Below are 17,080 nucleotides of genomic sequence, written 5' to 3'. Positions count from 1 at the left end.
CAGTTCAATGTGAGTCTATTATGAATGGACCAGGTCCAATTCAATCCAATGAATGTTTTGGACCAATTTGGATCAGTCCAATTTAATGTTTGGACCGTCCAATCTGTTCAAATTCATTTTGATTTAGATTGATTTCAACCCGAACCTAGTCCATTGATGCATGCATTCTTATCTTATATCAACGGACCAGATATTGGCTTAATCCAACCCAATCCAATATAAATATAAATTTGTTACAGATGGACTAGGTCCAATCCAAGAAATGGGATTCAGTCACTGCAAAGTCCATTCAAACAACCATGATAGCCTTGCACTGAGAATATCTCTAGATGAAATAAAACACTGTTCGAATGGGCCTTACAGTGACGGAAGTCGATCTTCCGATCCAATCTAATAAATATTTTAGTCCAGATTGGTTCAATCCAATGTCTTATTGGTCCATCCAATCTGTTCAAATTTGATGGGTCTAACGTTCCAACTTTTTTTTGAAAGCGTAACGTTTGAACTGAGGTAATGAGTGTGGAGATATGAATCGAAATATTTGGGGGTAATTTTGTCCAAAAATATTGTAGAAGATGACATGAAATGATTATCGAGTGGAAGAGGTGGGGTTCACAGAAATTTTGAAATATGGGAGGATTGTAGCGACTCTCCATTTAACATACTGCTTTTTCTAGGGTTTAAAATTTCTTAAGTGGGTTTGAGCGTCATTTTCAATTTTTTTTAATCTACTTGCAAGTTGCAATGGCTCATTTTGGAAGGAGTATGTATTTGTAGTCTTATTTATTATTTTGTATGTATTTGTACTCTTTCTAAACTGTGCAATGGTTACAAACTTCATGCAAATTTCAGCAATTTATAGCGAAAATGTTAATCGGAAATCTTGTCCTAATTCACTGATTTTGTGCGTAGGGAATAGTCGGGGCGACGGGAGGTTAAATTCGGGAAGAAAACTAGAGAAGGTGACTTTTCTTATCCCACTTTTTAGTTCTATCTCCCCCAGTTTTCTCTGCTGCTTGCTTCTTGTGCTTTTATTTCTTCTGCTTCTGCTTCTCATCAGCGTACTTTTTATTGAAAAGTATGGCTTTGCAGCTTTGGGAGACGTTGAAAGAGGCGATCACTGCGTATACAGGACTCTCTCCCGCTACCTTTTTCACGGTGGTGGCCTTGGCTTTCGCCTTCTACTATGCAATTTCTGGCTTCTTTGTGCCTTCGGAGCCTCCGAGGTCGAGGGATTTCCAAGAACAAATGGAGCCTTCTCCTCCTGTTCAACTTGGGGAAATCACTGAAGAGGAATTGAGGGCATATGATGGATCGGACCCTAACAAACCCTTGCTGATGGCCATCAAGGGACAGATCTATGATGTAACGCAGAGCAGGTGTCTACTTATACTTTCTCTCCTTTCTTCCAGTTCATACGAGTTTTGGATTTGACTGTTTGGGTAACAAGCTTCTGCTGGAGCTGGTTTTACTTTCGCTACTTCATGTTTATTTTTTTAATCTACTGCTAATTTTGGGAGTTTTTATATGTTTTATAACGAATGGTCTTTATTTTGCCTGGTTTTGGTTTTCCTCTTACTGATTCTATGAACCCTCTTCATCTACTTTTAATTGGATTCCGCCCATCGTAGCTTTACCCTGGGGTGGTTGGCTGCTGAAATATGAACACTAAGGCTTTTGGTTAAGTGCTTTTCTTCTGTCCGAAATCCAGTTCTCTAGGTCTGCTTCTCATTTCTGATTCCTGATCGTTGGTTTTTATGGTGTCGCTCTGGTCTTTTCTTCTACTTTTCAGTCCTTTATGCCTGGGATAATGGGAGTAAGTGGGTTTGCGTGTTCATGGTCTGATTGTTCCTCTTCCCTCGCACTTAATTGCTATCTCCATTTTTCGCTACTATTATGACGATATGGGTTCCTTTAGTTATATGGATTGCTTAGTTCGATTATCTGCCTAAGAATTCATCTTCTTATGCATTAATCTTACTTCTGGGTTCAGATTATTCTGTGCATATATAATTTGGTACTTCGTAGATCTTATGTGTCTGAAAGATTGAACCGTGATGTTAATTTTGCAAGCAGGGCCTGTCTTCCTCTTTTCTACGTACGGTCTGGGTTTGGTTTTACTCCATGCTTTTTGGTGTGACTCGATTATTATAGTTGGATAAAATTTGTTTCTTAAAATTTTTTGTATCCTGCTCTGTTATAGTTGTATTGCCTAATTGCTTATTTAAAAATTAAATAAAAGTTGTTTTTGTCTCAAAGGCATGAATTCTAAGACTTCAATAATATGCAGAAATTGTCTGTTTCAGCGATCAGTGTCTTCTATCATTAAGTTGGAACTAAATTTGCTTTTGTGGTAGTTTTGTTTGTTTTGCCTGAACATTTGAGTTGAATAACCAAGCCTCATGCATGTCTGGAGCAATCTTATAGCTAAATTGCAAGGTTCTCTGACATGTAGTGTTCATTTACTCATTAGGATCAGAGTTTACTCAGATTTCCCCATTTCTGTGGTCTGTTTGGTTTTCATTTTCTTGTGTTCTCTCTTTTTGTATTGCTTCTACCCTTCTATCCTCGATTTAGTCCCATGTATTTTGCTTTAGATTGGAATGGTCCCTTCACTTGACAATTTGTTTCCCAAACTCCATTGTTATGGAGATAGTTCAAGAAAGCATGCAATTGAAATTATAGAATATACAATATAGCTAGTACACCCAACCAAGTAGCGGAGAAAAGATGTAGATTGCTGTTCCTTATGGGTTCCCTTGTAAAGTTATGTATAGGGCAATAATTTTAGTGACTCTCTCTGATGGAATTTCTGGTTTATGCCAGTGATTTAGAAGGTGCGCCTAGGTGCACAAGTGAGGAGCATTTTAGGCCCCGTTTGTTTACAAATTTCTCACTTACCTTGGTAAGTGCACTTACCCAAGTAAACGTTTCCTGGGTAACACTTACTTGGGTAAGTTCACTTACCCATGTTCTTTTGATTCCTAGGTAAGTAATATACTGACCCTTTTACGCATAAAAAGCCATTGTTAAAAAGGGCAAACTTGTCTCATTACCATGGGGCTCAGTACTTTCCCCTAGGTGGGAAAGTTACTTATCCACCTAGGAGATGGGCAAGTCTTACCCGGGTAAATGAAGCTCTCTTTTACCATGGGGCCTAGTACTTAATGCAAAAAGAACATTGTGAAGTTGGTCAATGGGAAAGAGATACCCATTGACCAACTTTCCCCCTCTTATTTACCAGTAAACAAACGGGGCCTTAGGGTTTGCACCTTGCCTAGGTCCTAGGCACAACACTTTCAAAAGTTACATTTTAGCCCATGTTTGTGCCTTTTGAATGTTTTCTAATGTTGTTCATTCATTCATCCTAATAAGAAATATTTTTAAAAGACAATAAAAATTATAAAATCTTTTTTATATTATTAAAATTGTAAAACTGATATGGACTTGTTTGGGTTTGCCTCGATGGGCTTGGTGGTTGGTACACAAGGCGGCTCATAGAATCAAGAATGCATAATAAGAAGGGTTGGGAAATTTGGCCGAGGTTGAAAATTTCGTCATGTATTGGCCTGTATCGGTTAATATGTATCGTATCAGTGGGTCACCGATACATTAAATAAGAAGGGTTGAGGAATTTGGCCTATTTCAGGGGGTAGACGGGCTTAAGACCTACTCCCTGACCTATTTTTGATAAAAAACTAAAAAAAATTCATGAGTGCAAGGTTCAAAGTACCATTACACCCCTTGCGCTGTATCGAGGTGTATTTATACTTAGAACCTTGCTTTAAGATCATGTTAGCTATATGAAGTAATGCAATTGGGAAAAAAATAAAGAGATTGAGAAGTTTACCTGCTTGAATATGTTTTATATGTTATGCCTGATTACCAACTGAGTGGTGGCTAGTTGGTACATTGGCTAGGCAGTTCCAGCAGATATGTGGATTTGAATCCCACCGTTACCACTTACCTCTGTGAGTTGTTAACGTGTTGTGTTAATTACCAAAAAAATTGTTATGCTTGATTTATTTTTAAACTTTCATTTTGAATACGTTTTGCATGTTATGGTTAATTTTAATTTTAGACAATAGTTTTTTTGAACATTTATTTCAAAATTTAAGTTTATATTTTTAATTAATTTATGTTTAATATATATTTTTTTATTTTTTAGCATTTTTTGCATTTTTGTGCCTTGCCTTGCACTTTTAAAACACTGGTTTATGTGTCTTATCTTGTAAATACTTAATTTACCTGTTTATCCATACTTTCTTGCAGAATGTTTTATGGACCTGGTGGACCATATGCATTGTTCGCTGGGAAGGATGCAAGTAGAGCTCTAGCAAAGATGTCCTTTGAAGAGAAGGATTTAACTAGCGATATCTCAGGGCTTGGTCCTTTTGAACTAGATGCCTTACAGGACTGGGAATACAAGTTTATGAGCAAGTATTTTAAGGTTGGAACTATTAAGAAAACTGTTCCAGTAACTGATGGACTCTCCCCTAGTGATTCCTCTGAAGCTATGAAGCAAGATGATGTTGCTAAACCTGCAGAAGATGGGCCATCGGAGAACACACCGGTTGATCAAGTGAAGGAACACCATCAGGTCCATCCGAAGGAGGTGAAAAATGGAGATAGCGCTGAAAGAGAGTAAATCGTTTTTTTCTTGCAAGTTTACAGCATTCGGCATTCAAAAGGTATGGGACATGTATTTCATCAATCTAATTTCCTCTATGGAGTTCTCTGTTTAGTGTAGTTGAATATTGCAGAGAGACATGCTACAATCTACTTGTTGTTGTGTTGGTTCAGTTAAAAATACTCATCTTATAAGCAGGCTAGACACAATATTTGTGAAATAAGGGCGTAGAATATGATAAACTTGGTACTCCAGTACCATGATTTGAATGCAGATGATTATGAATCAGTTGAATCGAGCTCTTCTCAAATGGGTTCTTTCTTTTACTCTATTGGTAGAATCTTCTCAAATAATCTCTTCCAAGAGTAAATTCCTTCATAAGCATCACCAACGGCTTAATCTGGTCTGTAGCTGCAACTATTCCACTCTGTATATCGCCCAAGTTAATCTATATCTGAGACCAGATTCACCTGGGAGTTGTTGCAACTTCTGCTGAACTTTCCCCAAGCAATCATTTTTGTATTTCCTTTCTTTGGTTGGAATGGAATCTGTGGTTGGGTTGATAGTTGGATACTTGGATTGTGAATAGTGTTCAATTTGTCAAGAAGGGAGATGAGAGCTTTACTTGAGTCGAGGTGTAATCTCAGCACCTTCTTGGTGTGACATGTTGCAAGCGATTGACGGATAGCTGTTAAGAAAATTCTTTTAATCATCTCTCATATAAGCTTCGAGGGAATCCCTTGGACAAAGTGAGGTTGCTTTACGATCTTTGCAGGGAACCAGGAAGCACAAGCATGGACGTTTCTGCATATCTTCTGGTTTCATGGGTCTCTTGCAAGCTGAATACCGAGTAATTCATTAATAGATGGAATTGGCATTGCCTAGTTAAACGATAAACAGTCAAATGGGAATCCCCAATGGGATCTTAAATGACGGATCTGGAACCGATGAGTCGGTTTCAGTTTCTGATTTATTGTTCCAAATTTTCAATTATTATTGGTTTGGAATTGGTTCTACCCAGTTAATCAGGTCCATCGGGTTAGATTTGATCATCCTGAGAACCAATTGGTTCAATTCTGGGTCTAAAATTATAGACCCTATAGGGTCTGGTTCGGTACTGGTTTCTTGATATCTTTTGTTGGACTGGTTCCGGACCTTCCGGTTCTACCCAGACCCGACCTTTTGATAGCCCTACTCTAGCCCATCTTTAGAGCTATCCTGGACATGTCTAGATCTTTTGACCAGGTGGTTTAATTGATCGGCCCATGTCTTGGGCCCTGTGGCAACCTCCCCGGTCTCCCTGGGCTCAGTCCCAATTCCCTCCGCAGAATCCTGCTTAAGATGCCATGTAAATCTGAACTTTGCTTTTCTGGCCTTTCTCAATAGTAAATCTCCTTTGACCCTAAAAAAGAATGAAGATGCAAAATCTTTAATATTTTCATATTGATTTTTCTGGCTACTGTAATGATGTAATGCCGCATTTGGTTGCAAAAAGAACGGGAGAAAGTAAAAAACAACAGTTAAAAGAAAATTGGCTTTCCACTGCCGGAGTCCAAGTTGTTAAAGGGCATGCTGTGTTGTAATAAGAAAGAGGAAAAGTTTTAGGACAAATCTCTGAAAGTACCCCTTAACTTGCTCTACCCCTACTACTTAGAAACTGTCTTAAATTATCCTTAAATTGTCTAACAATTAACTAAATCCTTCCCTTCTGTTAGTGTCTATTAATGGAAAGATGGAAAAGGCTATTTACCCATCATTTTTTTTTAATTTTCAAAATGAAATATTCCAATAAACCTGCTGTTTATAGAAATGTAGACACCAAATGCTCAAACTAAGAAAAAACACCAAATGACATTTGAAACCAAAAATAAAGTTATAAATAAAGCCCGCAAATGCTCAAACTGAGAAAAGACACAAAAAAAAGAGATAAAAAAGGTGCCAACAAATGCTCAAACCAAACTTTGGGATGCTCTATTAATGGCGTTTCAGGTTTGTAACAATAGACGTGTTGAAATTTTGGATCAATTGAGTTTTATTTTGAAAAATTGAAGAATGGTGGAGGCTAAATTGACCATAAAGAGTAATATTAAAAAAAATATATATATACATGATGTTGTGTCACATATGAACAGATTGTGGTAGAACGCTAACTAATGCTAAGGGAGGGGGAAGACTTAAAATTGTCAAAAAACTTAGGGGGTGCTTTAAGGCAATTTCAAACATGAGGGGTAGAGTAAGTCAATTTCCTAAAACTTAAAGGTACTTTAAGATATTTGCCAAAAATTTTACCTTAATGATATTTCTCTTTTTCTTGCTATGATGCTTCTTAATTATTACATTTTTCCTTTATTTCACTAGAATGGAAAAAACAAGGGGGGATTGAGAAAACCCTCTTAATTCTTAAGTATGTGTTTGGTTTCGCGGGTGTTGATTGAGGGTGTTTTTGCCAGATAAATGTTTATCTGAAAAATGCTGCTTTAAATGATTTTTGCTTCTTCTATTTGGCTGGATATTTTATGGGCGTTCCAAGTAACACCCCATAAAGTTGCTTTTCACCTTAGCTTAAAGTGCATCACATTAGCATTTCATTTCAAGAAATGCTTAGGCGTTGGGGGAAACAAGATTTTGACATTTCCCTCAAATGGCCCATGCACATAAATCAAAGCGTTTCAGTTTTTTAGTATTTATTTGATTAACAGTGAAACCAAACAATGGTTTCATATGCAATAAACGCCAATGCCTATGTGGCACTTATGTAGCGGCGTTTTTGCAGTAAACTCCCACGGAACCAAACATAGCCTAAATGAGATTTGGGAAAGGAGAATAAGGAAAAAGATGGTTATATACAATAGAGACGTTCATATTCCACACAATCTAAAGGGGTGATTTTTTTCGTGGTTGAAAGGGATTTTTATTTTGTTGTCAGTTCTAGAACTCGCAAGCTATGATTCCATAACCAACAAAATTCCCAATATTTTCAATAAAATTACTTATGTATATGTTTGGCATCAATGCTACAGATACAACACCATTTTCTCTGCTGATGTGTGAGTTGGAAGCATCGTTTTTCTGGAGCAACAATAATACCTTCTGTTTGGTATCAGTGCTCCATATATGTTTTCAGCATTGGTACCCATTATAGGAAGTCCACATCACTGCCACATCATGCCCTCGTATGCAGAAACAAGCTTCAATATGAGAAAATGTCAAATTCAGCGTTGCTCCAAACCATGCCTTCTCAAATCTATTTATCTACCCATCTATCTATCTAGATACCTTGTTAATCTTTTAGAAGTTAAGTCTAACAGATAAATTGTAAAAGACAAAAATGTCTTAACTATAACAATATTCTTTCTTTTTCTTGAACCACTTCCACAAAGCATTGAACCAATAAAGCCATTAACCATCGTAACCTTCGCCTTTACTATTTTCTGGATATACATGGACTGATAGTTGCGCTTCTTATCACACTCTCCTTATCATCACTCTCTAATCCTTTTAGACCAATGGATCAAGCTTTGTCTTCAAAACCTAAAACGTAGATGTAAAACAATCAAGCAACCTTCGTTTTTAAAACCCATACCAACCTTTATTTTCAAAATCCAAAACCCAGATGTGAAACAAGCTTCATGTACTCTATAGTGTGTTTCCTCTATATTAATAAATAGCTAAATTTATTCAATTAAAATTTTAGATGGTATTAGAGCAAAACCAGGTTCCTTCGTTCTAAGTTCATCTACTTTATTTCCATTTTGAGTTCATCTTTGTTCCAGGTCTATGAATCCATTTTGTGATTTCTTCTCGTCAGATTTGGTTGTCTAACTTCTTCTATATCAGTCTTTCTAGATCTGCATCATTGCATCTTGTTGATCATAGTGGCTGCCGCCTCCTTTCCGAGAGAGCTGCCACTTCCATTGGTTTAGTTAGAAAATGAGAGGAATGAAGAAGAAGGGTAAAAATGGGATTACAAAAGAATATAATGGAGTATCAAATAACTCTATGTTTTCTTTAACAATGGCCTATTTATGTTATGTGGGGCCATATTAAGGTATGTATAAGTAGGTTTTAAAATTTAGGTACATTTAAGTAGTTTTCTAAATATATAGGGTATATATAAGTAATTAATCCTATATATTTTATACACGTGAAAACATATATAATTATATATATTTGTTACATTTAGCATACTATATATTATTATTCACATATGATAAGCAAATATGTAAACAAATAGTAGTAAGATCAAAATTGAAGGATAGTACATGAATTACTTCTACACATGTGAGTCACATAGAAAAACTAATAATGTTTGAATCCAAAAGATGAACCACAAACAGAATGATAGTAGTGGTTCTATATGATTCAAAACACAACCACTACCACATTAGAATGCCTATGATGGTTCAAATCCAATATTTTCATTTTCAAAAAAAAAAAAAAAATGTGGTATGGTTTAGGAGCACAACCACCCTTCTTTTGAACCACGAAAAGAAAATCCCTAAGAATTCAACTCTTTTGTCTATTAGTAATACTAATCTCTTAGAAGGCCATTCGAACATAAACAACAGCTACATCACCAAAAAAACAATATAATTTTGCTGATGTGACAATTGTTTTTTTATTTACTCAAAAACAAAACTAACCTTTTCGTGGAATACTCCCTTAATACAGAGAACTACCCTATACTCTATGGGGTAGAGATACTTAGGACTCCAAATTTTCATGTGATAGAGGACTACTTTATACTTTCCAATTCGAACACTCTAGCATTCGATCATTTATCAACTTTTATGAAACCATTTTGCCCAAATTTTGATTTTTTTTAAATCTTTTTTCTTTTTATCATTTCACTTGTTTAAAAGGAGGAAGGAGAGTTGAAAGGACTAGACTGTCCATTGTTGATTCTAATCAATCAATATTCATCGAAAAAAGTATATCTAATCAAAAATAAAGGAGAGGCAAAATGGTCTCCTAAAACTTCATAACTAAATGAATACTAACAGCTGCATCAGAGTGTTGGAATCTAAGGCTGTGTTTGATTGCAATTCAATTGAGATCATTTGTACTTAAGATTTGTTTATATTAATAAATCTTAGCTGGGCTGTTTTTCCGACGAGCTCCTGAGATACGAAGAAGGGAAATGGAGAGGGAAAACGAAGAGGGGAAGGGGGGTGGAGGAAGAAGATTATCTCACCGCTTTTGGAAGTTGCAGTGGTGACGGTGATTTTGGTAGATCCAGATCCAAAAGCAGAGGTGAAGGGCGGGGGGGGGGGGGTGAGGAGAAGATCGCCGGCTCGCCACCGCTGTCGGAAGTTGCAGTGGCGGCGGTGATTTTGGCGCCAAAAAACAAAGGAAAAAGAGAGCTTTGTTATTCGAACCAAAAAGGCCACCGGTTAGAGAACTCTGATTTCTCTCTCTTTCTGCTTTGTTATTCGATTGCTTCCAAGGGTGAACCCAAGACGTCCATGACTATAGACCGTTAGATCTTTTCAAGTGCATCCATCATTCCCGGTTGCAGATCAAAGTCCAAATTCCACACTCCCTCTTTCTCTCTCCTCTTTTTCCTTTTCATTGTAAATATTCCAAAGAAAATAATAGGTAAAATAGTATTTTTAATCATTCCATTAGCAGTGTTAATGGTAAGAAGGTTTTAGACAATTGTCAAAAATAATAGGGGTACTTTAAAACAATAAATAAACAGTAAGAATACAGTTTGTCAATTAGCTAAACAGTAGGAATGTTAATTGGACTGAATTTGGTCCAATCCAATGAATACTTTGGACCATTTTGTTGGTTCAATTCAATGTCTGGACCGTCCAATCTGTTCAAATTGGTTATACATTACATTGCTTCCAATCCAAACTTGATCCATTGAGACCTGCATTCTTATCTTTTATCAATAGACCAAATATTGGTTCAATCCAACCCAATCCAATATACATATATTAGAGATGGAACAGGTCCAATCCAATCCAATAAATGCTTTGAAACCATTAAGTCTGTAATGGACCAATTCAATATCTTATTGATCCATCCAATAAATTGATTTTGATTTATATGGGGTCCAACCCAAGATCGGTCTATTGACATTCGTACTTCTAAAGTTCCAAACCTACAATATAAGGGTATGTATTATATTCAGATTCCAGGTGGACCTATTCTATTTCATGTATTATTCATGATCATCCATCCGATCCAAACACATGAACCCATATCATGTTTTATAGGGGTAGTGTTCTACTTAGGGGTATTCATGAAAAACTGAAAAACCAAACCAAATCAAGAAATGAGGTTAAACCAAACCAGTCGGTTTGGTTTTGGTTTGGAATTTTTGAAAAACTGAACAATCGGTTCAATTTTCGGTTAACTTACAAAAAAACCGATGATTAATCAAATCGATCGGTATATATATTTATATGTATATTTTATATATATTTTTAATATATATTTATATAATATATATTATAAATATAAAAAACCAAAAAATCGAAATGGTCAAAAACCAAAACCGACAGACCAGTTAATCAGTGATATCGGTTCAATTTCGATTTAACGAAATGGAAAAACCAAGTCTACTTGGTTATCCAATGATCATATCAGTAATCCTTACGATGGGACCAGATCATATTATATAGGGGTCGGGATCTACTAAGATCTTTGAAAATTTGACCGGACCAAATCTGAGCAAAATGTTTGATTTAAGAAATTCCCTTGATTTAATTTGTTGTTATTGCTTATTTAAAGTATTTTTTTAAATGTATTTTTATATAATAAAATTAAAAATTTCAAACCCTCTGCACAGACTCACTTTGACAAGTAATACAAATTCAACTATGGTTCTTTTTTGAATATTTTTTTCACATTACATTAAGATTTTAACCAATCATCGTAAAGATATGGCATGGTTCACCTCTGACAATTGTGACAAGTGATATTATCATTGATTCACAATTTTTTGTTTTAATGTGTCATAAATTTTGCCAACAAATACAAATTAGGTGATGAAATTCCATTCAATCCATTCGTATTATGTCCAACTTTGTTCAAATGGTCAAAGACTATAATAAACAAAATTAAGTAATTCATTTTCCACATTTTTTTCCACGTGATGCATAGCCATTTCCAAGTTCTAACAATTCAGTTTGAAGGACAAGATGGGGAAAGGTACGAAAACTCATATAAGGTCTGTAAAGGTATTTTTTTACTTTTTTTTTTTCAAACCAAACACAGTTTTAATTGCTTTTTCATGTTTACGGTGTTTTTTTTTGCAATTAGAAACATCAAAAATGGTGAAATAGGGACGCTGCCCAGAATTTGTAGGATTGGAACAATAAAATTCTAAAGAGGAATGACCCCATTGAACTGGTTTAAATTCTAAACAGAATGTGGACAATATTGAGATTGACAGAGTACCATTACAATCGAGATCCAAACTTATCATCCAATCTACCAACAAAAGAATCAAGCCACAAGCAATCATTAGAAGTGTTGGAAATTTGGGGTCATGGAAATTTGGAAGAGAATCTTTGAAACGTATCTGAAGACACTGTTTTTAAAACGTTATTTGTCCCCATTCAATTTTATTGAATTTTCTATTGGGTTATAGGCAAATTCGTTCGTAAGATACAACAGAGCTTTAGATGAGAAACAACAACCAATAAAGTTGAAGAATCCCTAACGAAATCTTCTATGAGATGGTAGTAGATCAGACTAAGAGAGACAAGAATGATTTGTAGTGAGAAGTAAACACTCATGTTATAATTTGGCTTGGTTTACATCATTTTATAGATTCTAGATAGTCATCTTGAGAATGAATATATTGGTTCGGAGAGGCTTTTTGTTCAGTTACAAGTTCAAACTTTGTGATTATTTTCAGTTAATTAACAATTAGTGACCGTTAACATTTAAATAATGTCTCTTATCATACTTGATCAAATCATGACCATTGAATTAACTTAAAACATCAACAATCACAGTTCAGCCTCCAAAGTCTAAACACATTCTTATGTATGATTCAAACCAGATGTGGTTTTCTTGAGTCGCTACTTGTGAATCGTGAATCTCAACTTGGATTTTATGATTTCGTGAATGACATGCGATTTGCGATTTTGCCCATTGCGTGACTTGCAATTTTACAAGACTTGTAGTCTATGATTTGCAATTTTGCAAAATAGAAATTGAACTCATTGTCTACAATGAAGTGCGAGCAAAGTGTATCACTAAAGCCCTCATTGTGCTACACACACACATGCATTACACAGTAGCAAGTCTCTATGCTCTCTTCTCTACAATTCTAAAGAGTATAGACAAGTTCCCACTTAAAAGCTCAAATCAGATTTAATATTTTTCCAATGTGGGACAAGGCTTGAAAGAAGAGAAAAATAAGTTAAAACACTGGTTTTGGTGAAAAACTTAAAACCATTTTTTTTTCAAGCGCATGTATATGTGTGCTCTTTATGTAATTTAGTCAATCAAACACCTATTTGATTTAATCTTCAATGAGATTAAAATCTAACAATAGCACAATTATAGACATGTGGAGACTAGAGGAAAATAGCAAGAAGCAGATGGTTCATCCATGCATTTGGAGAGGCAAACCACATAGCTAACCTCCTCACCAACCTTGGGCATGCACTCACCACGAGTGAGTGCATCGATCTGAATCATGAGGAGTTTTGCAAAGAAGTTTGAAAGGCAGAGTTTTGAAGATCTTTGGAGTTGCACTATCTCGCTGAGTTCTTAGTGCATCTTTTCCTTTTGTACCAAACAAAAAATATTATATATTATCGAATGAAGGCTCCATTCACTTTTCACGAAGTTAATTATCTAGGTAAATGCAATTATTTAGGTAAGTGTTTCTACCCGGATAAGGAAACACTTACTTGGGTAAGTGCAGTTATTCATGTTCTTTTATTTCCCAATGAATTTTCCATGGATCCCATATAAATCTGATAAAAAAACATGCATGGATAGTTTAGTTAATGGGAACCAAAATCTCATTAACTGACATTCTCCCTCATAAAATCCAAAAAAGAAAACGGGCCCTACATATCCTTATGGCTGGATCATATTCAAGTTGTGCTCAATGTGAAGATTATAAAAATTAGGGTAAAATACAAAAACCTCCCCTAAAGTTTCTGACAATCATAAAAAACTCCCCTGGCAAAAACCTCCCCTAGATTTTTAAATAATTCGACAAAAACCTCCTTTCTGTCAATGACCATGACGGAAAACGTTAAATCGATTAATCACTTTTCCCAAATACCTATTTTGCCATTTTACAAATTTATTTGCATATATTTTTATCAAAACACCCTGTTGGCATGTTATCTCCTTTTCCTCTCTAGTCAACCTCTTTCTTTTTCAACTTCAAAACCCTAATTCAGATAAGCTCTTAGTATTTGTGATTAGAACATAAAAGAAGCTCCATTTTTAGTCCTCCACTTTCAACAACCAAGTTTCATGTCTGAACTCGACATCCAAATTTCTACTACCTTTGATCCTTTCGTAGAGGCAAATACTAAGGATTTGGGTGTTGGGGCAAAGGAGTATGTGCATGTGCGTAGAGGACCTGTAGTTCAATGGGAGATTCTCTTCATTTGGCGGTTTTTCCTCTTTGTGTTTCTAAGGGGGCGTTCTTTTTTCAGATTTTGAGATGGGGCAAAGTTGGCCAATGGGATTTTGGTTCCCATTGACCAAGAATCCCATGTTATTTTTTTTAAATTTATGTGGGGGCTATGGAAAATTTATCTTCCTGGGTATCACATCTCTTAGGTGGGTAAATAACTTTTCCACCTAGGGGGAAAGTTACCAACACTTGAATTGGACAAAAATGCCCCTTTTAATAATAAATTGTTATGGATAAAATGGTCATTACCTTATTTACAAGGGAAATAAAAGAACATGGGTAAATGCACTTACTCGGGTAAGTGTTTCCCAAGAAAAATTTACCCAGATAACTGCATTTACCTGGGTAAGTAATTTACCGAAAAGCGAATGGGGCCTAAATGTTCTCACTTGGAAGATAGGGTCATTGCCTGCTGCCTTCACCTATGAGTACTCAATGAACCCGAAAGAAGAAACCCTTGTTTTTTTTTTTTTGTTTTAGTTTTTCTTTTTTTTTTCAGATTTATTGCTCTCTTGAGTATTAACAACTCAAATTTTCTTTGCCTACTAATGGGTGGGTTTCATGGAAAGAAAATTCATATTTCTTCATCGTATATTTCATGATTGATGGGCATCATTCTGTTCAAGTATCTCTCTGTTTTAACTGATGATTTTGATATTATAATGAACTCTTGGGAGGAGGAAGGCTGGTTCTAACATGATTTTCTATCTCTGTTGATTTGATTGTTTCTAGAAATCTATTTTTGCTAATAGATCTTATCAAAAATAGTTTTTTCCCCACTTGCAGTTGTAAGAAAAAACCGATCTCTTTTCATCATGAATTGTTTCATGGTAAGGGCGCCCTCATGGTAATCATGTTTGAAGATGCTTCATTGAACTTGAAGAGGGATTCCTCAAGAAGGTTTTAGTTTTGATAGGTATCAAGAAGCTAGCTAAGTTTTAGTTTTGATCTCTCTCTTCTTCTCTCTCCTAACCGTCCCTACACAACACCAAGCTATGAACCGCCATCGGAACCACCACTGTGTGGGGACGGTTTGGTGCTGTATTCCAACGAAAACATGAAATTAATCCAGCTCTTTTTTTACCCCGAGAACATGAAATTAATCCAGTAGTATTCCAACTGTAATTGTGACAGTGGTGTTGTATTGGCGGTGGAGATTCAGGCTGTATGGGGGCGATTCAGTGCTGTATAGGGACGGTGATGAGGAAGGAGAAGAATAGAGAGAGATGAATAATGGGTTTGGTGTTGTGAAGGGGTGGTCATGTCTTCTCCACCATCCCCGTTGTCAGTAATAACTCTCCTCTTGGCTTTTGGTTACATGGTTTTGATCAAGGTTCATGTAAAAAACACAAACAAAATGTAAGACATGAAACATAAGTACTTTAGATGGTGGATTTTAGGGGTAAAGAGGTCGACAGAAGAGGAAAGAACATAACATGCCAAGAAGGGTATTATTACAGTAAAAATAGATGCAAATAAATTTGTAAAAGGGTAAAATAGGTATTTGAGAAAAATTATTAATTTATTTAATGTTTTCTGTTATGGTCATTTATAGAAAGGAGGTTTTTGTCGAATTATTTAAAAATCTAGGAGAGGTTTTTATATTTTACCCTAAAAATAATAAAAATAATAATAAGAAATATATATACCGAATTTGAAAAGTGCCCACAAAGAAATATATATATATATAGGAGAGGTTTTCATGCACTATGAAAAAGAAATCTACCTATTGTGGGCAGAATTCCGACAAATCGGAAAGTGGAATTACTATTAACACTCAATAGTAGAAAACGACTAATTTGATACTAACCGGGGCTCTACATAAAAATAACCAATTAAGAGGATGAAGATCAAGATCCTCAATAAAACAATTAACTGGTTAATTATCAAGGTAGGCTTTGATGCAAAGTCGAGGAAACAAAGGACAAGGACAACAACCACCCATGTATGCTAGATTAAAGTACGTACACTGGTGGTGTTGATGATCCAATAGCTTTTTGCTTTTTATATTTTTTCAAGATGCAAATGGCAATTTTCATTCATCCAAAAAAATCCTCGAAATATATCTCAAGATTAGGAATGGCAATGGGCGGGTTCAGGGTGGGGCACCTCTTTTTTGTCCCTGCCCGTAGTTAAGATACACTAGTCTATCCCTGCCCCATCCTTGGTGGTGGGGCAGATTCGGGGTGGGACAAGGAATCCCCAATTTTTTTCTATCCCAAAGTAATCACTTGAAAGTAATGTAATTTATGGATATTTTACAAATAAGATTATGAAAAATTAAGGATATTTTAGGAATTGAATTATGACAATTCGGGGTATCTTAGAAATGGAATTATGGGATTGTGGGATTTTAAAAAATTGGGGAAATTTGGAGATACTTTAGACTCAATATTAAATTTAAGAATATTTTAATAATTTACCATCAAGTTTGGAGAATTATATGCAAACCTCATCCCCGCATTATCCCTAATTCGGGGCAAGAATACTTTCCCCATTCTTACCCCATCTAGGGGTGCTCACGGTTCGGTACCATGGGATTATTTTTGAAACCGAAGCCGTTTGGTTAACCATTGGTTCGGTTCATCGATTTTTGATTATTTATAATATATATTATAAGAAATATATAAATATATAATAAAACACTATATTATAAGAAATACATAAATATATATATATATATATATATATATATAATATACATAAAATATATATAAATATATGTATACCGGTCAATTCGATTAACCATCGATTTTCTATTTTGGTTAATCAAAACCGAATCGATACCTTTATTTATTTTTTAATACTAAACTGAAACCAAA

The 17,080-nt window shown here is 35.3% G+C and overlaps 1 protein-coding gene across 4 annotated transcripts; it reads left to right on the top strand.

Annotated features, from left to right (window-relative positions):
* The first annotated feature begins 602 nt into the window (after positions 1–602).
* Positions 603–4,940, top strand: LOC148848569 (membrane steroid-binding protein 1-like). Of its 4 annotated transcripts, none has more exons than XM_088951688.1 (4): positions 603–763; positions 913–962; positions 1,093–1,379; positions 4,273–4,940. In XM_088951688.1, exons 1-4 carry the CDS (start codon positions 745–747, stop codon positions 4,646–4,648), a joined length of 732 nt encoding a protein of 243 aa, XP_088807814.1. In that variant the 5' UTR covers positions 603–744; the 3' UTR covers positions 4,649–4,940. The 4 variants fall into 4 exon arrangements, with proteins under 4 accessions (XP_088807814.1, XP_088807816.1, XP_088807815.1 ...); XM_088951690.1 differs by having other exon boundaries at positions 615–763; positions 1,080–1,379; XM_088951689.1 differs by having other exon boundaries at positions 747–793; positions 1,080–1,379.
* The last annotated feature ends 12,140 nt before the right edge of the window (positions 4,941–17,080 follow it).

Source organism: Nelumbo lutea, chromosome 6 (assembly GCF_056320005.1).
Source record: "Nelumbo lutea isolate HS-2025 chromosome 6, American lotus-T2T, whole genome shotgun sequence".
In the NCBI taxonomy this organism is placed as follows: Eukaryota; Viridiplantae; Streptophyta; class Magnoliopsida; order Proteales; family Nelumbonaceae; genus Nelumbo; species Nelumbo lutea.
This window is presented reverse-complemented; position numbering and strand designations above follow the sequence as displayed.